Below are 25031 nucleotides of genomic sequence, written 5' to 3'. Positions count from 1 at the left end.
CAATATGGCATAGTGGCTAGAAAAAAAATGTACTCATTGGAGTAGGAATTCAAATCCTTGATCTGCCAGAAAGCATTCCAGGTGGTCTAGTGCAAGTCATTATCAATCAGCCTACCTTGAAGAGCTACTGCAAAGTACTTTCTAGATTATTGTTGTTGTTGCTTATGACTATTCGGTGCCTCTAATCTAGATGCTGTAGTATTATAGAATTTAAAATAAACAATCTGTCCACATGTTTGCAGTCTACAGACTATTAGTGTATGTGTGGAAATGAAATATAACTTAATACTATAAGTTGCTTGAATTCCTTGGAGGAAGGAGAAGATATAAATTTGCCAAATAGTATTTTTTTAGACATAGTAAATATGGCAAAACCTGTTACTGCATGCAGTGGTATCATTGCAAGTGACATTTCCTAGGAAATGTTAGATGAATGGATCATGTGCTTTTATTTGTTTATTTGAGGTATTTATATACTGTACTGTTAAATCATTGACATTTGTAAGCAATGTACATTAATTACATTATGGTGCATTATAAAAAGCCATCAAAGAACAATTAAAAATCACCATAAAATCTTTTCGCTAAGATGGTAACAAGGTGACCTCCATTTTGCATGTAGAAAGCTAGCTTTGTTTGCTTTCCATTTTTGTATTGTGTGCTTTGTTTTGCTTTCGCAATCACAATTTCTTGTGTCTTTTTGGCCAACAAAGCAAACCATGTCCTCTAGGTTATGGTGGCTTTTGTTCCTGCTGGACCACCAAGTCTTTTTGGCACAAAACACCAACGAAGAAAAAAGAAATGGAATGAGAAAACAGAAGCCCAAACCATTCCTCTCAAATGCAGTAGAAAAGTATCCCAGTCCAAGTGACCAAGGTGACTACTTTGAATTTTAATAGATTCTGTGAAATGGTCGGTTCTGATCCCAAAGTTTATCTGGATGGGATTGCTTTGAAATGTATTAAAGTCTGAACACACCTGCGAGGAAGGACCTTGGTGAAGTAGGCAGGCAGGAGTGGCCAGTGTGATGGGGTTGGGGCCACTTCCCAACAGTGGTGTTGCTGCTACTTACTGGGATGGGGGCAGGGGTAAAAAACACAACAAAATGGCAGCTGCTCAGATTCACTTTCCCCCAAACTGTATTTCACCTCACCCCAGAAATATTGGCAAAATGTTGATTTCAATGTAGGTGGGACTGCTGAGAAATTGTTCTTGCCACTTCAGCCCAACTCTAATGGGAGTAACATTCTCTACATTTATCAAGTGATGCATAGCTGCCAAGTCTCCCGTATTCCCCGGGAAACCCCCGTTTTTCCAGCTGTTCCCAGCCAAAAAAAATGGATTTTTTGTTTTTCCCCGGTTTATTCTGGCGCGGCAGCCATTTTGGAACTGGGCGGAGCATGCTCAGAAGCAACTTTTGATGCTGCTTTGCCCAGTTCCAAAATGGCTGCAGCACGACTTCTGGTGCGGCGGCCATTTTGGAACAGGGCAGAGCAGCATCAAATGTAGCTTCCGAGCATGCTCCGCCCAGTTCCAAAATGGCGGCAGCGCTACTTCCGGTCTGCTACTTCCGGTCCAGTCCCTTATTTCTCAGGCCGGAACTTGGCAGCTATGAGTGATTAACCTAGGCCACTTTCACACCATATATATATAAAGCACTACAGTACCATTTTAAACAGTCATGCCTCCCCCCCCCCAACGAATTCTGGTAGCTGTGGTTTGTGAATAATGCTGAGAGAGTTGTTAGGAGGTCCTTCTCCCCCACCCCACCCCCCTGCCGCCCCAGAGCCCCAATTTTCTATGGAGAGGGTTTGATGGGGTAGACCCTTTTGAGAATTGTAGCAAATCATAGCTCCCGTAATGTGGCTGTAATGTAAACTATTTATCTGGCGACGTGTTATTTCTAGATGAAGACTGCATTCTGGAAATGGCTTTCCTTCTGGACAGTTCGGAGAGTGCAAAAAACTTCAATCACGAACAACAGAAGAAGTTTATCTTGGAGATAGTGGACAGGATGAAAGGGCTGCAGCTCAGCTCCGGACGTTCCCTCAGCTGGAGGACGGCCTTGCTGCAGTACAGCAGCACCGTCCTCATAGAGCAAACCTTCAGAGATTGGAAGGGCCCAGATGCCTTTAAATCCCGCATCGCCCCCATCACCTACATCGGCCACGGCACCTACACCACTTACGCCATCACCAACCTCACGCAGCTCTACATGACCGAGGGGACTCACGGGAGCGTGAAAGTAGCTGTGCTCCTGACGGACGGAGTGGACCACCCGAGAAACCCAGATATTTTCTCAGCCACTGCCGATGCTAAACACCAAGGCATCGTGTTCTTCACAGTGGGGATGACCAGAGTGGCCGAGGAGGTGGCCAATGCCGCCAAGCTTCGGCTCCTGGCCAGTGTCCCGGCATCCAGGTTTGTCTTCAATCTGCAAGAGAAAGGAGTTGTGGAGAGAATTCTCAAAGAAATGGTAGGGACAAAGATTTCAGTGGGGCCTATATAAAGCATATACTATACTTATCAGAATATAAGTGTACTCTGCACTTCTAGTGTTGTAATAATGGTGTCGCCTCTATCCCTGCTTTTCGCCCCAGGAGTCCTTGTTCTCAAAGAGGCCCCTGGTGGGGAACGTACTCAAAGAGTTCTGTTACCTGCCTTTCATCATCACAGGACTCTGCTGTGTTTTGCTTTATATGCAGTGTTTTCTTGCCCATCTTCACTTGCATTATTCTCCTCCTGACACCCCCTGTACAGTGTCCACTCCTGCCTGTTATTCTTCGTCTATTCCCTCCTCATTGCCTCTCTTGCAGTTCGTCTCTTTTCCTTCTACCTACTCGTAAATCTCTCTTCTCTGTTTCTCCTCTGTTTCTCCCATACCCCTCCTCCCTGCTGTGACCCCTTTTATCTCTTGAAGGATCCCCACCACCACTTCCAGATCCCGCTCCTCAACTGTGTGTGTTGCCTCAACTGCAGCGTTTCTCGAGCTCAAGCAGGAAGTGACAGCATCTGTCTCAGTCCTTTCACAAATGAGTTGTATCCAAAAGCTGGCATGAGCAGAAGGCCACACCCTCACACAACATATCTTTCCTCTCCCCTCCTTTCCACATGGACAAGAATGACTGAAGAGGGCCATAACATTATCTCAGCTGTGGTAGTTTATTAAACACACACACACACACACACACACACACACACACTCTACTGGATTTTGTTGTTGCTGCTGCTGCACAACTTGGTTTAACTTTTATTCACAAGGCCACATAATCAATTCTGAACTTTAAAGGTTCGTCAATTCAATATTAATGGGTGCTGACTAGGACTGAGCCCAAGGCATTTTGCTGCCCGAAGTAAGTGACAAGATGGAGCATGTACCCCTTTGCATTTCATATACAGAAGGTGACTGGATTGGACACTGACCATAAGAAAACATCCTCCTGAGGGCAGCAGGCTAGTTTAGGGGGTGGAAGCAATATTTTCTATCATGGCATTTATTCAGTCATTAATTCATTTTATATACTTAATATCACTGCTTCTAAGTACGGTAAGCCCACAGCGTACACAAGGGTCATGTTTCGAGGATCCTGCCTAAAGCCAATATTGTGTCCAGTCAAAACTCATTGGGTTCAATGGCGGGTGGGATTGCCAAAGCCGTTTTCTCCAGATCTCTCTCTTTCTCTCTCCAGTATCGATCTATCTATTGTCATGCCTGTAAAGCTCAATGCGCACAAGATAACTGCGCTTAAGTTACGGGCTTCCTGTAGTTTGCAAAGTACAAAACCAGTTACACAAACATTTACATGTAAACATTCATAATCAATATTCACAATAAAAGAATCCCGTCAAAATTAATTGGTTTGCAGCATAGGATGCTCCAATTTGGATTAAGCATCCTTCTCCCCAGTGCTTGAACTCTGGGGGACACATTCCTTACATGACGATAGGCTTTTATACAGTGGCATTTTACACTGCATTCCTAATTTGTGGGTTTTAATTGAATCCCTAGGGAGCACATATCTATGCCCTGTTCCCTGGGCCGTGAACAACCAGCAATACCTAGTACTCTGCTTCTTCCTATGATTTGTTGTGTTTGTGTACAAGACATAGGTATATGCTGGCCCTATGTCAGCACCTTCCCAGCCAGCAAAGTCCCCTTTTTCATTTTTCTCACAGTGTGCCTTATTACTTATAAAATAATTAATTTTGTTTGCACTTATTTGTCTCCCCAGAAAGAACTGGCAGAAGAAGGGGTAAGTCTTAACTGTAGACTTGGGATGATGGATTACATCTACAACATTTTAAATCACTGTAGAGTGGTGGTGAAACAACAAACTATCTTGCCAAAACTATGTTCATTATTAGAATAAGAAAATGTAAATTTGTTTGGTCTTTGATGCATCTGGTTTGGTCTTTGATGCATCTTTGATGCATCTTGTAGTTTCTTGTTCCAGCAATAGTTTGAATATAGCTATAATCTATAGCGCAGGTGGCGCTGTGGGTTAAACCACAGAGCCTAGGGCTTGCCTATCAGAAGGTCGGCGGTTCGAATCCCCACAATGGGGTGAGCTCCCGATGCTCGGTCCCTGCTCCTGCCAACCTAGCAGTTCGAAAGCACGTCAAAGTGCAAGTAGATAAATAGGGACCGCTCCAGCTGGAAGGTAAACGGCGTTTCCGTGCGCTGCTCTGGTTCGCCGGAAGTGGCTTTGTCATGCTGGCCACATGACCTGGAAGCTGTACGTCGGCTCCCTCGGCTAGTAAAGCGAGATGAGCGCCACAACCCCAGAGTCGTCTGCGACTGGACCTAATGGTCATGGGTCCCTTTACCTTTACCTTTATAATCTATAAGTGAAAATACCTAATACTAACACCCAAGGGTGTCACATAAGAAAATAAGAAGATCCTTCCTCCATCATGCCAGAGGCCATTTTAGGTTTTTTTAGTCCAGTATTGTCTTCTCACAGTGGATAACCAGATGCGTATGAAAAACGTACAAGCTGGACACAATCACAATTATAATGTCCTGCTTGTGGTGCCAAGAAATTGGCTTTCCAAACCATGCTGCCTCCGATCCTGGATGTAATACAGTCATCGTGACTAGTAGACATGGATAGTCTTGAAAGAGGGGTTTGTCTCATCCCTTTTTTTAAAAAAAAGCCATCCAAGGTGGTGGCAGTCACAACATCTTGTGGTAGCAAAGACCAAGGTTTAACTCTGCTGTATATGAAAAAGAAATGAATCACAGTTGTCAGAGAACTTCTATACCACACAGACGTTTGAGATTCCGTCCAGCTATAGTTCACCCAGGACTACTAGAAGAATCTGAAATGGAGATATTTGTAAATTTATCACTTCAATAGGGAACGCAAAATTCAGCACCAGCTGAAACATGAACAAGAAGCATGGGTTGAATAATGAAATGAGAAATGTATTTTTTGACTATGTTGTGGGGGAACTGTGAAAATATTGATTAGAAAACAGTACCGTAAAGCAGCATCCATTTTCAGTACTGTTTCAAGATTAGATCTTTCCTACTTGTGGTTAAATAAATAAGTTATAGGAAAATAAAAGAGCTGTAGAATTTTCTGCTTAGGTGGAAGCTGATGATTAATTTGTATGGTTATTTCTATTCAAAGTGTCCCCAGCCTCCAATATGTAACTGTGAAAAGGGAGAAAGGGGTCTTCCTGGCCCTGCTGTAAGTATCTTCCACCCCCATTTACTTTCTTCTAATTTTATTAAAAAATTACGCACCACTTGATTGTAAACAACCCCAGAGTGGTTTACAAAAACTGCTTATTTTTTCATTGCGGTGGCATTATTTTATTAATTACCAGTAGTATCTATTTCATTAAATACATATTCAGAGACAACAGCTGAGTATCCAGAGAGAACAAGATGTTCATTCATAAATGATAGGATCCTTGATTGTGTGGAGAGCCTTCACATTCAACTGTACAGATGAGGGCTACCTACATAACAGCTATAATGAAATGTAATGCTGAGCCAAACCATGGTTTAGTGTGAATGTGAAAATGTAAGGGCTTTCGATGAAGAGATTGCCGCTGGAAAGGGAAAATCAGCAGTATATGATGGGGTGCATATAAGCTGGCATGTTGGTGCCAATGATGTGTGAACGTTACAGAAACCCTGTGTGCGTGAGAATCACCATTCTCACAATAAACACCTGTCTGGAAGGGACTGCTTTGTGGTCTGACAAAAGACAGAAGAACCACAGGAAAAATATAGCATGGCAGTGATTGGATGATGGTGCCATGAAGATGCCCAACAAAAAGCAATTGAGCAAAGCATGACAATTCCACGCTAAATGCCAAGTGTTGAAGCACCCTTAGAATCAAATCATGGTCGTCGTCTCCCCCTTAAAGAGTCTAAGAGCACTTCCAGCTCTTAGACTCTTTGGGATGGGGTTCAGTCTCATGTTGTGCAGTTGTAAGTGGCTTGGGAGGTCTTGTGCAACAAATTTGCTTCCCCAAAAGATTGGATGTATTTATTTATTTATTCATTTGTAACAAGTAGTGGGAAAATGCACTGGAAAGTGTAGGGTTTTGTTATGTATTTTTGTGCTTTTATACTGTAAACCACCCTGTGATCCTCAGATGAAGGGTGGTATATGAATGTAATTAACATCAACAACAACAACACTTGCTTTAGCATAACATCATCTAATTGCCCAGGGCGAATGCTTAATTTTTTAAAAAGGGGCACCTGGAAACACCCTAATAGAAAACATATGTTCATAAAAACATTATTATCTGCCAGTGAGCTGTCTGAAAGCTGAGAATGACCCGGAAAAATGCATTCTGACCAATGTAGCTCTTGCACTGATTGGAGCATGAGTTGCTTTTAAGCTTCAGGTGAGAGGGAAATCGTTAGAACTTTACTTATTTCCTGCAATCATAGAATCATTTTCTTAATAGTAACTCTGGGTGGCTTCCAACAGAAAAACACAATACAATAATCTATTAAACATTAAAAGCCTCCCTAAACAGGGCTGCCTTCAGATGTCTTCTAAAAATCTGGTAGTTGTTTTTCTCTTTGACATCTGGTTGGAGGGCGTTCCACAGGGCGGGTGCCACTACCGAGAAGGCCCTCTGCCTGGTTCCCTGTAACTTGGCTTCTCGCAACGAGGGAACCACCAGAAGGCCCTCGGCGCTGGACCTCAGTGTCCGGGCAGAACGATGGGGGTGGAGACGCTCCTTCAGGTATACTGGACTGAGGGGTCTCCCCCTTTCTTTGCATGTTTAAAAATGCAATTAACCAATGAAGTTTAAACACAAGGCTTTCCATTTAACATCCCTCTGTTGTTTTTCTGCTTCCAGGGTAAAAAGGGTCGTCCTGGTGATGATGGAGCCCCTGGTCCAAAGGGCGTGAAGGTGACATGACATTTGATTTAATTGAAATGCTCATTGGTTAACATTAGTAATTTAAGACGCGCACATGTTGAAATAAAAGCATGCTCAGTCACCACATGGCAGTTTACAACTGAGGGGGTATAAATCATTCTAAATCAGTGGTTCCCAATCTTTTTTTTTTTTTGCCATGTCCCACCTAAGCATCTCTGAAATCCTGATGCACCCTGGGCCCCGTGACATATAATTCTTATTATTCAAAAACTGAACTCCTATTCATGTGGAGGAAGCCTAAAGGGCCATTAACTGTGAATAACTCATTCTCGAATTTCCCCCCTTAAAAATCAAATTGCCCCCCTGTGGGGTGTTTGCCCCACGGTGGGAACCACGGTTCTAAAACATCCACATTTCTGAATATGAATTATGTTTCGCATTGAAGATGGAGCTAGTTTGAACAGCAGGGTACATTTTTCCTATCTGTGTTCAGCAATAGATAATGTAAACTTAACTTAAATGGACAACATTTTCACTGACTACAGAATGTTAAGCAAAGTAATAACCCAACACCCTGATGCTTCTAGGGGGAGCCAGGCTTAAATGGAATTCCAGGAAGAGATGGAACAGAGGTAAAAAAAAATTATATATGTGTGTATATATATACAGTATATATTCTATTATGCATTTATTTGCTTTGAGGGAAACTCCAATGTTATTTAAAAACACATCTGCCCCATATATATTACAATATATTAGATATATTGATCTCCTTTTTACTTTTTGGGTATGCCTTCTTAAAATGCAAGAGAATATAAAGAAGGGTGTGAAGAAAATAATTTGCAAGCAGCAATGTCAAAGGGCAAAAAAAGGAAAATAATAATAATACTGCTCATTCTGCTCATGGTTATGTAAGATCCAATTTGAACAATAACTTCGCAACATGTGAGCCATTGCTACGCCCAAGTCCTAAAGTCTCACATAAAACCTCTGCCATGTGATTCAGGTTGCCCATGTGCTTCCAAATCATGTCAGCAATATTTCTGCCGTATTTCCAGGACTAGAATGACACGGGAAATGGCTGGCGGTTGGCACTCACAATGCTACGCAATGGCATTTGCAGTACCAGCTCTTATTACATATTTTCCTATCTGAAGCATAAATCAAAACAATACTCATTCTACACACAACAGCTCATTGGGCTGTTTCTGGAGTGTTTTTCATCACACAGCTCTAGTGATGGAAAGCAGCGGCCCTTCTGAAATTTGCAGAGCAACTTCTGAAGCATTACTAGGGGTTTGATTTCTAATGAAACAGAGGGAGAGGGCAGTGCCTCCCCACCCCACCCCAAAGGCAAAGAGACCCTAATCACCAAATGCAAGCAAAGCAGTCTGGATGGAGCCAGCCAATAAATTTGTCATTTCTGTTACCCATTCTAAAACTTTGGACTAATAAGTAAGATTTATTTTCCTAGTACTTCCCATAAATTTTGCTGCTGCTGCTGATATATGTACCGGTATATATACCCCACCTTTTCCCTTGACAGGGACTCAACGCGGCTTACAGATAAAATAAGAGCAGCTAAAAACATAGCGTGGGCGGAGAGGGGGCAGGAACCAGAATTAGTAATTATTGTTTAGTGTCAGTAGTACAGTGGTGCCTCACAAGACAAATTTAATTCGTTCCGTGAGTCGCTTCGTATAGCGAAAAATTCATTTTGTGAAGCGGCTCCCATAGGAACGCATTGAAGTGCAGTTTCCCATAGGGTGCCTCGCAAGATGGGGGGGGGAGATTTCATCTTGCGAGGCACCCTATGGGACGGAAAAAATTCATCTTGCGAAGCGCGCCATAGGAAACTTCGCCTTGCGAGTCTCCATTGAAATCGCAAAACGCTTTCGTTTTGCGAGTTTTTCGTCTTGTGAGGCATTCGTCTAGCGAGGTACCACTGTAATTAATCAATATGCATTCTGCTCTTCTTCTTTTTCCCATCAGGGAAAGTCTGGATACAAAGGAGAAAAGGTACGGATTTTTCGCCTTCTTGGTGCTGCATGCTAAAGACCAATACAGCCATATTGATTTACTGGATTTGAGGACAAAGAATCTGGCATCTGAAATAGAATGGGAATGGGTGGGGGATAAAGCACTGACAAGAATATGACACATATTTCAAAAGTTCTGAGATTAATGATTGCGCTTTTCTCAATCTAAGGGTGAAAGAGGCGAATGTGGAACACCAGGAATAAAAGGAGACAGAGTAAGTAACTATCTGATGGTCAACTACATCAGATTGCAATGTAATCTGTATTGTATAATCAGAAACTGTACCGCTCATAGAACTTCTAGGCCTCATAGAAATTCTAGGCCCAGTGCTGCAATAGTAGTGTGAGCAATGTGTACTGTAAACATCACCATTATAATAATAATTAGCCCTTATAGCCCACCTTTTCCTCCAAGGAACTCAAGGTAGCATACTTGGTTATCCCTCACCTCATTTAATCCCCACAACAACCCTTTGAGGTAGGATAAGCTGAGAGGCTGGGACTAGCCCAAGGTCGCCCAGTGAGTTTCATGTCTGAGTGGGGATATGAACCCTATTCTTCTAGGTCCATGTCTGGCATTCTAACCACTACACCACACTGGGTGTCATGGGTAGGGGCGTGGAGAAAGAGAGACTTACTGGAGAGAAAATAGTCCTGAAATGCTAGGTACATATTTGCAGAGAGCATGAGAATACAAACTGAATTTTTAAATATCTAGTTTGACATTAGCATTTCTGCCCATGTTTCAATTATCCTTACCATATTTGAATCATTTTGTTTTTCCCTTGCTGGCGATTCACTGCATGATTTGTAATATTTTGCACTGTATATGGGCTCACATATAATTTCTCCTCTTATCACTCAGGGTCCAGAAGGCCCAGGTGGACCAAGAGGCCTCCGAGGTCTTCAGGTAAATGAACAGAGAGTGGAAGTGCTTTGCTTCAAGACTTTACTAGCTGCCATCTTTCTGAAGCTAAATTGTGTGGCAATGTCCCTCCCTCCCCGTGAGAATAAAGACACACAACACATCAGATAGATTTAAAGGGGCAAAAAGGCCTCAACTTTATTGGATATGGATGTTGAGCGGTATTGGCTTAGGCATTGGACCCTAACCGTCTATATCCGACGCCAACCCATGTGTTGGACGTCTGGGAAGAGTTAACCACCAGTAAGGAGCCCAGTGATGTACATCAACCGGAACTCCTCCTGTGATCACTATTAGGGGCGTGCCTTATGGCCCTAACCTCCCTAGGCTTCGGACCAGACCACACCCCCGGAATCCTTTAACGGAATACTCCTCCATTTGCAGGGCAGGTAATGGCGCTACCTGCCCTCCTCAGCTCTAATGCAATTTCCAATGCCAAACCTAAAACCAATAGTTGTGACGAATTGCTACGAGGTAGGCAAAAAAAAAAAAACACCTTGGCTAGCCCAAGTGGAAAAAGTCCTACCAGGCCCCTTGGCCAACCAAGGCAACCAACCGAAGTCCATAGCAAGGTCAAAGCTATCCGAAAGGGTGAGTGGGCGGGTGAACCGATGCAGCTGGTGAGTAGGGTGAAAGAGGGCAGGTTCCTGCCCTTCACCTGCTTAAAGGAAGCAGGACATGCCCCCCCCGGCCGACAGGATTGGTCAGCCCTCGAATGATGTGGGTGGGAACCCCCAATTGCTATGGGAGCTCAGCCCCTGTGTGCGTGATTGGGTCGTGACGCCCACAACTCCACCTCCGACGCAGGCGCGGAAGTGGTTTTGTCCCTCCTCTGAATTATATTTTGGCTGTCAGTCACTGATGCCAACTCCCCATCCCATCACTTTTTGTGTCCCTGGAACTGTGGGTTATCTATATCCAACTGGTCACTGCACTCTGCAGGTGAGGACTTCCTGTAGATACTTATCCAGAAGTCTGTTCTGCACAGTGTAGGAATCAGACCTTTAGTGTGGTGGCACCTACCCTTTGAAACTACCTCCTGTTACGTATCAGACAGGTACCATCTCTAGTATTACGTTTTTAAGGCGGCTATTGAAGACCTTCCTTTTCCAACAAGGCTTTTAAGTGGAGATTTTTATGTCTCTCTGTGTTTGTATTGGACTCGAAATATGTTTTTATTGTTGGTGTTCTCATAGTTAAATCACTTCAGGATGTTTTATGGGATGTGCTTAATAAATGAAATAAATCAGTAACCCATGGTTAACAAGCTGATGAATGACTGACCTCCTTCTGTTTCTTCCTGTATTTAGAGATCTAGTCTCTATAGTCCTCACATACCTTTAACCGGGGGGGGGGCACATAGGACTTTTTTTGTGACACAGAGAAGGGAAAGCCTTTTCACAGCCATTTTCTTGCCCAAGTCAGGATTCTCCAGCAAGTCAGGATTCTCCAGCAGGCTGAAATACCTTTCTTGTGGGTTGCCAGTCTGCTAGTAATAGGTTTTATGAGCTAAAAGCACAACAGATTGAAAGAAACTTACGGATCAGTGCTTCAAATGGAAAAATAAATGCATATGATACAGGTTTTTGAAGGCCATGAAACAAAAGGCAGTGTAATCATTACCAATGCAAAACAAACCAGGATAAACAGATGGTAAGTGAACGTAATAGGCAAATATCACAATTATTTGAACACTGAATAAACAATTTTGTGTGGATTGAAGTAAAGCAGTCATGTTCCTATTTAACGATGCACTCATCCAAGGTCTTTTTTTATTATTTAAAAAAATGCCTTCCTGTTTAACAGGGTTCCCAAGGACAGCCTGGAGACCAAGGACCTGAAGGAATGCAAGGATCAAAGGCAGGACTCTTAACATTAATTTAATTCTAAATGCTGTTAGAGATTGCCTCTTCCTTTGCAATTTTGGGGCCCACTTTTGCTTTCACTCATGTTGGCCCAGTTCACGCGTCATATGAAACTGGAAAACCAAAAACTATTAAAAAGAAACATGGTACCCTGCAGATGTTGTTGGACTCCATCTCCTGTCAGCCCCGGCCATCATGACAAATGGTCAGGGATGATGGGAATTGTTGGTCAACAACCAATGGAGGTTTCCACACTGGCTACCCCTGTAAACCATGGCTTGGAAACCCATTGCCTTCCAGGTGTGGTTGGACTCCCAGTTCCCATCAACCTCAGTCACCATGGCCAATGATCAAGGATGACAGGAATTGTAATCTGGTAACATCTGGAAAGGCTCACATGCTCCCCATCCCTGAGGGAAAAGTTGCTACTATTCAGATATTTCCTCTGCTATGAATTCTATCCATCTTAGCTGTGCTGAAACTGACTTTTCCGGCCGTGTCTGCAAAACCACCAAATGGAACATCTAAGAAGCAGGAATCAGCTCCGTTGTTGTTTAACAGTGAGATGTCATATGACATTCCACATCACACACAAAAAATCCCCTTCAAGGCACTTCAGCTCATTCAAAGCTTTGTATGGCTTTAAGCCGCAGGGAACCATTAAAGCACAGCTCATAAATAACACCTTGTTGAGGCTTTTTATGACACTTGAATTTATTCTCAAAAGAAAGAGAAAGCTATTTTTTTCTCCAGGCCATCTCTCCCAACAATGGGACAGTACATGAGTATTAATTAGTAAGAAATAGATCCACACGCAACTGCTTTCTTCCACTTTGAGATTATTTTTTGTTACCATGCTGTTTTGTATTCCGTGAGGAAAACAGTCTTCATAGCAATTCAGCTTGCGTTTGGCTTTCAAGCCGGTTACTGTGCATGTAGCAACCCAGAAGATCACATTAGACTCTTTCGAAAGTGCTTTTCTTGAGAGTCTCACGGAGAGGGGGATTGATTGTAAAATCCTCTTCAAGTTGGGCACATGTGGTTGGGTCAATTTCCATGTGGGCAATTTCCAATTTTGCATCTATTACTTTCATCCCCAATTAAATTTTAGTGTCATATTCTGATGTGGCCAGAGTTGGCATGAGGGGGGCATCAATTCCCCCCCCCCAAGCCGGATCACCACAAGGGCCAGGATGCCCAGCTGCAACACCTCCCACTGTGAGCAGTCCTACCCCGAAAAGCACTGCTGTGCATTGATGAAATAGCACACTAAAAAAATATTGGTGCAATCATATCCTCAGTCACATCAAGACTGCTTTTCTTTTTCTTTATTTGGCAGTGTATCAGTGTGGCCATGGCATTGTTCAAGGGGCAAAAGATGCAAAGGAACTGAAAGCTGCAACATAGTGGGCACGCTCTGATTCCAAAATTGATTTTAGAAATTAACCTTGTTAAACTGGAATTCACAAGCAGGGCAAGACAGGGCGGCGCAAACCAATGTTCAATGCAGGGGCACAACAGGGACAATCCACCCATCTTTTCTACTTCTGCCAATTCCTTCTATGTTGGGATGTGTTTCCCAGTCTTGTTTCATTTATTACTCCCACTCCAAGCAATCTGCTAGTTTTATCATGGCAGAAGCATTATGATATATATATTGGGAAAACGATGCCCCCGCAACTTACGAGCATTTAACTTGCGCACATTCAGCTTTACACGTGTGGTAAAAAATTTAAAGGGGGTGAGGTTCCAGGAAAAATGAATTTGGCAATCCCAGTTTACATTGAACCCCAATTGACCATATACAATTTTGGCTTTGGGACGTAACCCCCGCATAAGTTGTGTGCTTATTTTACCTTAGTTTAAGGGCAGGAGGGAAGAGGAGGAGCAGGTTTTCTTCTCTCTGAAACCCTATCAAAAAGTTTAAATCAGTTCTTTTGTTTTGCAATTTTCTAAAGGGTGAAAGAGGCCTGCCTGGCCCTGCTGGACTGACTGGAGAAACGGGAGTAGGGTTGCCTGGCCCCAAGGTAAAAATGCCAATCATATAGCCTGCTGTGCAGAAGGACAGCTGCTGAAATAATATATGGCTGGATTAAAAAAAGAAACCAAAACAACTTAAAACAAGGATAAATGATGTCTTTGTAATACCTGAAAGGTATTCTGGATGCAGTTCAAATACATTCATACCATTAAAAGGGGGGAGGCAACGCAAAGAATGGTGTAACTCTCAGTAGTTTATTGGTAATAAAATTTGACATATATAGAGAGACAGAGGGGCAAATGAAGTTATTATCACAGGTATCAGATTTGTTTTGCTTCCCTCTAGTCTTCTTAATATCATTGTATTAAATCAAAGAATGCTGCTTCATTTCAGTGTCTATAATTTTGTTCAAATCCAAACAACGTGTATCTTTTTCTGAAGGGTGACATTGGTTTAACAGGAAGACCAGGCCCTGTTGGGCCACCTGGATTTGGAGAACCAGGTTTACCGGTATGTACTGTGCAAGGGGAGATCACATGGGGGAAATCCCTTAGTAACAAATAATTGCACCTTTATATGCAAAAACCAATGCACATAAAAAGAAAGAGTGGCTCTGATCCACTCAAGGTTTGGTTCCTGGTTCTTTACTTTTTTTCAGCCTTTCTTATTCAGCTTCTCTTACAAGTTCTTTTCAAAGTAGTTATCACTTTAATGGAGATGATCTGCAACTCTTTGTTCCAGATCTTTCACCTCGTTCTCTTTCTGATTGCTTTCTTGTTTCTTCTGCGCTGTGTAATCTCACCCCATTTGTGTTTCTGGCTAGTGGTCTTCCTTCTATTATCCCTCCATCTCTTTCTTTGGCTCAGGTGGAATGGGAGTGTGATTGTAGAAGAATAAGAGATACCTCTTGGTCTTTTCATTCTTTTATCCAAGCAACTACCACCTCTTGTCCTTGATGTCTCTGAGCTGTGTTCTTTCCTTCCATCTTCCATTTGTGTTTTTGTCTTCCATCTATGGAAACTATGACCACTGTGTTATTTCTATCACGTCTCTTTGACTATGATGATCCCTCTGTTGTGGCTTCCTGCCTCCCACCTTCTGCTTCTTGTCTTGTTTGTTCTCTTTTTCTATAGCATGTTCATTTTCAACTCCTGTTTGGGGGGTGGGGGTGGGGTGGTCTACAAATGTTTACATTCTACTCATCCAGTTTCTGGAGTAGCCAATATGTGGACCTCCAGATACTGCTGGTCTCCAAGTCCCATCACCCTTGATTATTGGCCACACAGGCTGATGGGAGCTGGACTCCCAACAATATCAGAGGTCACCACATTGGCAACCCCCAAATTTCTTGTTCATATTTATACATCGACTTATCTGCTTCATTCTGAGATATTTTCTAACTTGCCACAGTAAATACAAACATAACTTTGGAAGTGAGAATGAAACATACTAATTAGCAAAAGGATCCTGATAGTTCTTTAGTTATAATGGCAGTGCCAACCGCCCATTTTGTATACCACTTGTGGGGGTGGGGGGGTGTTGTTTACAATCAACACAGTATATACATTTTATGAAATAAATTTTAAACATTCATCTGCAGGGAAATACTGAGTTTGTTTCAGGAAGGGGGTTCGTCTCAACTTATGCAAAACTATAATATTTCCTCCTAGATCTGGCCTACACTCTGTGTGAGTTTCCACCATAGAACATGTGTAGGCCTATGTCATTAGCATCCTCTGCAATGCATCTAGAGCAGGTTTTCCCGTACTTGGGTGTCCATCTGTTTTGAGGCTATAACTCCCATCATCCCTAGCTAGCAGGACCAGTGGTCAGGGATGATGGGAATTGTAGTCTCCCAAGACAGCTGGAGACACAAGTTTGGGAAACCCTGCTCTAGGGGTTCTGCCAAACACACACACAATCTCCTCAGCAAACAAGACAATATGGAAAGAATTCCCTAGAATGTGTGCAAACCACTGCATCTGTTTTAAAAGACTTGCTTAACTTTAAGCTTGAGTGAGCCCATAAAGAATCTACTGTATTATTAAAGTTGAGCTTATACTTGACTGCATTTTCAGGCTATTACAGGGTAAACCTTGCAGGCTCACATGTTTAAGCCTTTTCTTTACTGGTGCCAGGAGTGGGGTGGGAGTGGGGGTGGAACTCCTAGCATAATCCAGTATAACTTGTTATACCTGGAGTTCATAGCTGTCTGCTGTTTGATGTATCATGAAAAAAGCTACTTTTGCTTTTCATAAATATAGCATTACTTTAGCAATTTAGGGCAGGTTGAGACTAGGCTCCAAACCACAAAGATGTATGAAGATCCTACTTTGATTGATTTGCTATTGATTTACAGAATTTTGCTTTCAAAAACATTTTTACAGGGGCCTCAAGGACCACAAGGTATTCAGGGAGAAAGGGGGTCTCCAGGAGAAGGGCTTCCAGGACCAAAGGTACAAAAGAGTTTTGCTTTCAAACTTGGAATTATCAAAACATACAAAGAAATGTGTTGCTTTTCATTGTAGCCCAGTCCTCAGAACCTGCACACTGTGGCTGGAGACCTGTTCAACATCAATAGCAACTTTAGCACTTAGGGTGTGGACACACTCCCATTTATTCTGCATTCAGTGCTCTCCCGCCACAGTTTTGGGAAGCCGTGTGCACAAGACATTAAAGGTAAAGGTAAAGGGACCCCTGACCATTAGGTCCAGTCGTGACCGACTCTGGGGTTGCACGCTCATCTCGCATTATTGGCCGAGGGAGCCGGCGTATAGCTTCCAGGTCATGTGGCCAGCATGACAAAGCCGCTTCTGGCAAACCAGAGCAGCACATGGAAACGCCGTTTACCTTCCCGCTGTAGCGGTTCCTATTTATCTACTTGCATTTTGACGTGCTTTCGAACTGCTAGGTTGGCAGGAGCTGGGCCAAGCAACGGGAGCTCACCCCGTCACAGGGATTCGAACCGCCGACCTTCTGATCAGCAAGCCCTAGGCTCAGTGGTTTAACCACTTCGCCACCTGGGTCCCTTGCACAAGACATTAGCCACAGTAAAAAAAAGAGCCATCCCACTCCATTCAGTCAAGCTGCATCAGCTCTGGGCTTATATTTCTTATCTTTTCTTTTTCAACTGTTTTTATTTATTTTCATGGTACAGGAGATAAATTTTGAGATTGTTACAACAATCTGGACTTACATTTCTTAACAAAGTGGAGGGAGGAAGCTGGATGAAAAGATAGAGTTGCAAGCTCCCCACTCCCTAGAACGACCTGGTGCACTGCCTGGGGCATGCTCCAAGGATAGGGTAAGAGCATTATGGTAAGGCTGGGCAGTCTTCAGACTTGACGGATCTACTTTGTTTTTTTACTACAACCTCAAGGTCCACCAATCAGACCTGGGTGCAAAGTAGTGGTTTGGAGTGGAGGCTTTGAGGACATAGAATTAAGGAACAAGGTGCCTCGGAACACATGTTCAACCCAGGAATTTGTTTTCAGTGCTGAGTCTGGGCTCACAATCCTGCCCCCCCCCCCAATCTAGTCCTGGTTTCCCCTTCAAGCTTTCTTCATCTTCATAGCCTAATTTAGGCAGTGGGGAGAAGTTGGGTTTTTTCTTTTCCTGTTGCTATTGTTAGACTATAATTCCTAGTGATCTGTTACAAATCACCCTGAGATTCCCCAGTAGATTAGGATCTATCTACCTTTTGCCCAGGACACAGGTGGTGCTGTGGTCTAAACCACAGAGCTTTATGCTTGCTGATCAGAAGGTCGGCAATTCAAATCCCCACGACGGGGTGATCTCCCATTGTTCGGTCCCAGCTCCTGCCCACCTAGCAGTTCAAAAGCACGTCAAAGTGCAAGTAGATAAATAGGTACCGCTACAGCGGGAAGGTAAACGGCGTTTCTGTGTGCAGCTCTGGTTCACCAGAAGCAGCTTAGTCATGCTGGCCACATGACCCGGAAACTGTCTGCGGACAACCGCCGGCTCCCTCGGCCAGTAAAGCGAGATGAGCGCACAACCCCAGAGTCGTCCGCGACTGGACTTAATGGTCAGGGGTCCCTTTACCTTTTGCCCACCCATGGGAACCTTCCTTTGCATGAGTGCTGTGGTTCCGCAGGAATGCTCACATCCCTAATGGTTTTATTATCATATCTTATAGCATCTTTGGTATGTTTTTATTTTTGTCAACTATTTATGACCCATCCTCCATCCCAAAGTCCCAAGCCAGGGTACACTTGCACATTAAAACCACAAGTAAAGTGTATAAAGCCAGAACCAACAATTACTTTTTCAAATCAATATGATTAGGAATGCAGCCAGTAGCAGGAAGAAAGAAAAATTCAGCTCATCTCTCTTTTTATATATAAAGCTGAACATGCCTATAGAAATCAAACCATTCCTGGGATGACATGAAGCAATTGCTTCCCTGAGAACGCACAGCAACACTTCACAACAGCTTAGTGAAGTAAAGAATGCATTAACAAACTGAAACTACAAAAAGGAGATTTAAACAGGCAGAACAAATGTAATTAACCAATCTGGCATTTAGCCAGAACTCCACTGTTAATAGAACTTAATTCTTCAGAAAAGCAAGGATGACATGTCAACAGATATATGTAAGGCTTCTCATCCATCTTTGTACATTCAAGTGTTTTCTTATCTAGGGAAATTATAATGTTACCGTTATATAATTTCCCGTTTTTAAACAAAATCAAACCTATCAAAAGGAGGAACCTGGCCTGTTTTCAAGATTGACGGGTACTATTTTAAAACAAGAAGTTTCAAAATGCATATAAGAAATATTAGAAGCAAAAGATTGTTCCTTGTCGATACCAATAGCCTGATCCGGCTGCGGTAATGTGGTTGAGAAAAAAAGGGGGTTTCTCCACCCGCATCTCTGGCTACATCAAGAACACAGTGTGCAAAGGAATAGGAAGATGGACTCCCCGGTGGTGGATCTCTGTATCCAGTGGCTTGTGTGGTAGATGAGGCATTGGGTTGAATCCTGAGTCTGTTTCCAGGGGTGGGGTGAGTTGGTACATCACCCCTGCCCTTGAGCAGGTTCAATATCTCAGGGTACCCTGGTAAATGGATCTGAGTGGAAGTTTATGTCCTGAAGCCATATGGAGAGTGGACGGGCCTTAGAACTTCCAATGGCGGCCTGGGAATGGGGCAGCTTAGTTGACCTGCATCTTGAGGTGGTGTGACCCTGTTCAAAACTCCAGCCATCTGGTAGGAGGCTGATACAGAATACACACCCAACATCTGAAGCCAAAGCCTAAAGTTGTGGCTAATTCTCAACTCCAAAATGTTTTTGTGCCAATTTGTTCCACCTGTTCCCCAGGAGCACATTGCACATGGGTCTGCAATACACAATGCTTAACAGAGAGTTGGTACTTTCAGTTTTAGCAGCACTAATCACCTGTCTGAAACCTTTTAACTCTTCTCCCTTATGGAGGGTGTCGAAGCGGAAGAAAATTCAGGCTCCTCCCCTCCCTAGGCAGGTGATAGTGCTGTTGGCCATCTGCAGTTTTAAATTACTGGAAACCACCCTGGTTTCACACAAAAATGGTGAGTCTAAGCACCTTAAATAAATAACAATATTTTCCACTATAAGAGAGCATAACATTGCCAAAAAGTGTGCAATAGGTGAATCTTTATGTAGATGAATCATGTACATTAAGAAAGCCATATTTGTTATATGGCAAGCGCTGAATTCTTCCCATCAATATGGAGTATTCAAGACCGGAACATAAACATTTGAAATGGAAAGAAGATAAATCATTTTATTCATCTCTTTGTAATGACTTTCAAATTCAACAGTGATCTCATCAGGTGGGCGGGGAACTCTCTTTGATGCACAAGAGAAAATCAACTTCAAGCACTGCCTTTTGCATTCTTAGTATGTTAGAATTATATCCTTACATTGCCAGCAATCAGTCCATTTGTACTAAACAGGACTTTAAGGATAAAGCGCAGATCACATTATCTAACCTCTATGCAATTTTGTCTTTCCATACAGGGAGATCGTGGCTTTGACGGCCCAAAGGGACCCCGGGGCCAACCAGGCATTGGCATAAAGGGTGAAAAGGTGAGCAGTAAATATGCCAGGGGATTTGCAAAGTCTAAATAAACCTGAATGACCTGTGACTGATACTAGTCACAAAGAGTGTAATGAAGCAAAACAAAGAATTTGCTTTTTCAATGGCGATTGAACAATACTGTAGTTCGCAGATAGATTTATGCCCAATAAACTACCCAAAGCCCATTTTAACATCTCTTCATAGTAAAGTGTGAGATGAAATAAGAAGGGTTTCATTCTGTGGGAAAGTTAAGTTCTGGGGTGCAAAAAGAAAAGACTGTACATGTTCCTTACTGTGCCTGAGACAGCATCTATAAAAGGCTGGCATTTAATGCATCCTAAGAAAATATAGCATACATTTGTCAACGTCTCTGTACTGAGACTATGCCATTGGCTTCGAAGGAGCTGCTTCAAATTGTACCCAGTGAATATTTACAGCACAATCCCATATGTGTCTATTATAACTAAGTTTCAATTACGGTAGTTCAGTGGGGCTTACTCCTGGGAATCGGATTGCAGCCTAAGTAATTTGTAAGGGCTTCCGTGCATTTATATTTTGTATTAAGTAACAATGCTTTGTTTATAAGGGTGAAATTGGCCCGCCTGGTTTGCCTGGGCCTCTTGGATTACCTGGTGTTGGACTTCAAGGAGAGAAGGTGAGTTTTGGTGCTTGCGGGTATTTAAAAATTGCTTATGCCTTGCTGAGAGAACTCTTTCTGCAGGATTCATTTTCTGACATCTTCTCTAGGGAGTGGAAGGCCCCAAAGGACCACCAGGGCCAAGAGGGCCACCTGGACAGGGATTGCCCGGACCAAAGGTGAGCCAAGTCAGTGTTGGGTTTGATCCTGTGATTGGTCTGCATGACAGCAGACTCTGATTGGCTGGAGACTCTAGTCAGCTGGGAGCTGGCTGTGATGAGCAAGATAGTTGAAATTTGACAACTGGAGAAGCTGAAGGAAAAAGTAGCTCTGAAGGAGTTCCCCCTGTGTTTTATTTCTCCTTCTATAATGTATTATTGAGCGTTTCCAGTTTCTTTTCTCACCAGGTTCCGTATTCTTTATTTCAGTCACTCTGCTGACAACCAGAACTGCAACTGCTTGATTTTTAAATAACTATGTGGGATTTTGGCAGAAATACCCACCAAGCAAACTTCTCACATGTGGGCAGTGTAATCAACAACAAATGTGGTTGGGAGTTGAGTTTGGGCATAATAAGAAACCACAGAAACTTGAAAACCGAAGTGGTAGCCTCTGATTTTCCTCTTCTCAGCCATGCTGGGCTCATGCACATAAAACTAAACCATAGCTTGGTGTGATATTGAAGCCCTGTCAAGGTGTTCAGGATTTTGTTTTTATCATTTCAATTTTGCCAAGTATATAGTGGTTGAAATGGTGCTGCTCTCTATTGATGAACTCGCACCGTCTCTCTCTGAAGATGAAATAAGCCGAGCAGATCATGGGCGTACCCAGCGAGGGGCAGGGGGGCAGCTGCCCCCCAGAAACAAATAATAATAATTAAATCATCCTGCTTCACGGTGGCCATGGAGTTGATGAAGCCCTTGAAGAGCTGGAGACACATCGCAGAGCTGTCATTTCCTTTGGGGTTACCAGGGTGCCTGGCCTCTAGGGGGCGCCCCAGCGAGTCCTGCCAGCTCCCTGCAAAGTGGCTCCCCCGCCCCCTCCCTCCCTGGCTGAATCCTGCAAGGCAGCAGCTCGCCAAGCTTATCTCCTCCCCAGCCCCACCACGGCTGCACACGCCCGAGGCATTCGGGAACAGAAACCGCCGCACATGTGTGCTCTCCCCCGGGGTGGCGCCCAGGATGAAACTTCTTCCTGGAGTCTGTTTCAACTGGACTCTGTAGCCCCGCCCATGTTCCCACTTCATGGCCCCTCCCCCCGTGCCTTAGCCTCACCCCTGAACGACCATGGCTTGCCCCCCCCCCATTTTGATCCTGGGTACGCCCCTGGAGCAGATGTTTTTTTTTATGTTGCTCAAGCATTTCAAATCATTTTGTTTTGTTTAAGGGTGATCAAGGTTTACCGGGAGAAACTGGAGCTCCGGGAGAAAGAGGGCTTGGAGAACCTGGAGCAAAGGTAAAGTAGCATTCTAAAAGTTGTATATTAAAACTGTATAAAACTGCATTATAAAAAGGCATTTAATTATTGTTGCATTGCATTAGTAGCCCTGTGTATTTAAAGTTCGAGGACTTAATTCTATTGTATGTTTAGGAGAACTGAGAGAGAGGGAAAGGCTTTCAAGAACTACTGGTCATGATGGCTATATATTGCCTCAAATATCAGAGGCAACATTTGCTGGGAATCACAAGTGAGGAGAATGCTGCTGTGCTTGTGTCTTACTCGTGAGCTTCCAAGAGGCATCTGGTTGGCCACTGAGAAAGCAAAAGGCTGGACTAGATGGGCCTTTGGTCTGATCCAGTTGGGCTCTATTTGTGATTCTTAACTTTCCATTTCTCATTGACATTAGGGGGAACCAGGTTCTTCAGGACTAGCAGGTCTACCTGGCCTGCCAGGAGAAGATGGAGCACCAGGCCAAAAGGTTTGCTTTTTTTAATTGAGCATGTCTGTTTCTAAAATTAAAAGAATTACTGTAAATGCCATTTGGCAAATCTAGGCTGGTTTCATCTATAGCCAAGGGATTAGTTTTGTGTGATGTGATGTGTTGGACACAGAGATAGGGATGGAAGTATTTGCCAATTTCAGTTCTCTCACTTCCTCTTTTTTCCCCTCCAATTTTCAATTCCCTTGTCCAGATTCCTGCAGCAATGTGAAATTATTATTTTCAAAAATCCTCAGCATTTAATGTGAATTTCTCCTAATTGACACATTTTTATGCAATTTTGCAAAACACTCAAATTTTTGCAAGCAATTTTCTTCGTATAAATAATTTTGGTATGCTAGTTTCCCTAACATATACATTCTCCTAATAATATGCAGAGTTGTTGTTGTTGTCGTCCTGCTTTTGTTGCGCTGTGGTGCAAAAGTGCCCCTCCTGACAGCAAAAATGCGGTAACACTGGGGAAGCATTGAAGAACAGCAGATAAAATGGAATGATATGTGAATGGCCCAGTATAAATTCACTGCTAATTCTCTATTATTGCTTGAATGACACATTGCAGAATACACCTGCAAAAACCCACACACAAAAACCCACCAGTCTGGAGGGGCCTTCAATGAGTCCTGGGTGAAGGGGGGAATTCCAAACAGGGACTTCTTGATTCACAGAGCAATATTTTAGCCGCTGAATTGCACCAATATATACAACGATATGCTACCAAATTATTTTTTCTTTTGCAGGGAGAACCAGGATTACCTGGCCCCCGTGGTTCAGAAGGTGCTCCTGGAATTGGAATACAGGGTGAAAAGGCAAGGATTTAATTATAATTGGTCATGGAATTATGTGTGCTTTTTATTACCTTCTATGAGAAAGTTAAAGTAGCTTCTGTATAAAGCAGCTTTTACAACTTTTTCCTAGGGTGATCAAGGTCAAAGAGGTATACGTGGATTATCAGGACCAACTGGAGTGCCAGGACCTGCAGGGGCTAAAGTATTCTTATTCTTATTCCTATTAATTTAATTTATTACCATGTCTGGTGTCAGAGGTTGGTGTGGTGGAGCAGTTGCCAAGGGAGGAAAGGCAACAGCCCCTCCAGAAGTCCTTTTTATTATGCATTTGTGATTATCTGTGCTCATGAAAGTACCTGGATGGCCATCCACGATGCCACTTTCAGTACTGTTTGCTACTGCAAATGTTTTGTGGTGCTTCCTTTTTTATCAGTACTTGTTCCATAGTTTTCTTTTTTATAAAAAATAAAAATACTTTTTATTGGGGGGTTTGTGTTACAAAGCAAACAGACAAACAGGGAATGGTACATCTATAGAGGGGAGAAAGATGGGGATATTGGTCTTTCACTCTTTTGCCTATTCTTAGTGTAGCGGGAGAGGGGTGTCAGCATCACATGGGTAAGTTCTTTGTTTATGTATTTATTTATTTTTATTGATATTGCGAGAGGTTAGGGGTTCCTGAGCTTGGTTGGTTGGTTCTGTTTAGTTGATTGCGGTGTGGCTGATTTGTGTGAGGGGGGTGAGCTAGGTTGTTGGGTCAGGTGAGCCATATTGATTTCTATGCTGTTGGAGGGGATAGATCATTGTTCTGTTGTGCTGTGTATGTAATAAAGGGGAACTGCACTGGGGTGAAGGCAAAATTCTGCAACTTTTCATACTACAAATGTTATGCAGGGTTTTCTTGTTTTTTTTCATCCTGCTTTTGTCGGACTGTAATGCAAAAATGCCCCGCAAGAAAGCAACAGTGGTGTGGCTTGGGGAAGCATTGCTGAACAGCTGATTAAGTGGTATGGTGTGTGGATGATTCAGTATCAATCCGCCATTAATGCAGGATTATTGTGCCAATAAGAGAAGTTTCAGAAGAGACTCACAAAAATAACCCACCAATCTAGAAAGGCCCACAGTAAAAACACAGCCCTCACTAAACCAAGGACTCATCCTGACTTCATTTTATGTGGCATTTCAAGGCATAGGTCTGCTCTTTAAAGCTCTGTGCCTGAGTGCTTCGCCCCACCCCCACCCCACCCTGATGCGTCCCCTGGGAAAACTTGCTCTTTACTGCTGAATTGAACTAATGGCAATCTGCAGAAAACCTGATTTGCTGTTTGTTCTGATTGGGGTTAAAGAATGGGTTTTCCTGGGGAATGCAACAGGAGGGAGGTGAGAGCTCTTGGATACAGAGCTTTAAAGCTCAGACC

The 25031-nt window shown here is 43.1% G+C and overlaps 1 protein-coding gene across 1 annotated transcript in view; it reads left to right on the top strand.

Moving 5' to 3' along the window:
* The first annotated feature begins 719 nt into the window (after positions 1–719).
* The window catches only part of LOC118083386 (uncharacterized), a 40606-nt gene continuing 16294 nt past the window's right edge, over positions 720–25031 (top strand). The window contains exons 1-20 of the mRNA XM_035111758.3: positions 720–876; positions 1908–2476; positions 4233–4253; positions 5637–5696; positions 7339–7392; positions 7950–7994; positions 9355–9381; positions 9572–9616; positions 10267–10311; positions 12133–12186; positions 14150–14218; positions 14614–14682; positions 16560–16628; positions 20192–20260; positions 20839–20907; positions 21000–21068; positions 22276–22344; positions 22736–22807; positions 23566–23634; positions 23744–23815. Coding sequence (XP_034967649.3) covers positions 720–876; positions 1908–2476; positions 4233–4253; positions 5637–5696; positions 7339–7392; positions 7950–7994; positions 9355–9381; positions 9572–9616; positions 10267–10311; positions 12133–12186; positions 14150–14218; positions 14614–14682; positions 16560–16628; positions 20192–20260; positions 20839–20907; positions 21000–21068; positions 22276–22344; positions 22736–22807; positions 23566–23634; positions 23744–23815 — 1773 coding nt within the window. The remainder of the gene's footprint in view (positions 877–1907; positions 2477–4232; positions 4254–5636; positions 5697–7338; positions 7393–7949; positions 7995–9354; positions 9382–9571; positions 9617–10266; positions 10312–12132; positions 12187–14149; positions 14219–14613; positions 14683–16559; positions 16629–20191; positions 20261–20838; positions 20908–20999; positions 21069–22275; positions 22345–22735; positions 22808–23565; positions 23635–23743; positions 23816–25031) is intronic.

The sequence above is a fragment of the Zootoca vivipara genome, chromosome 1 (genome assembly GCF_965207765.1).
Source record: "Zootoca vivipara chromosome 1, rZooViv2.hap1.1, whole genome shotgun sequence".
Lineage (NCBI taxonomy): Eukaryota > Metazoa > Chordata > Lepidosauria > Squamata > Lacertidae > Zootoca > Zootoca vivipara.
This window is presented reverse-complemented; position numbering and strand designations above follow the sequence as displayed.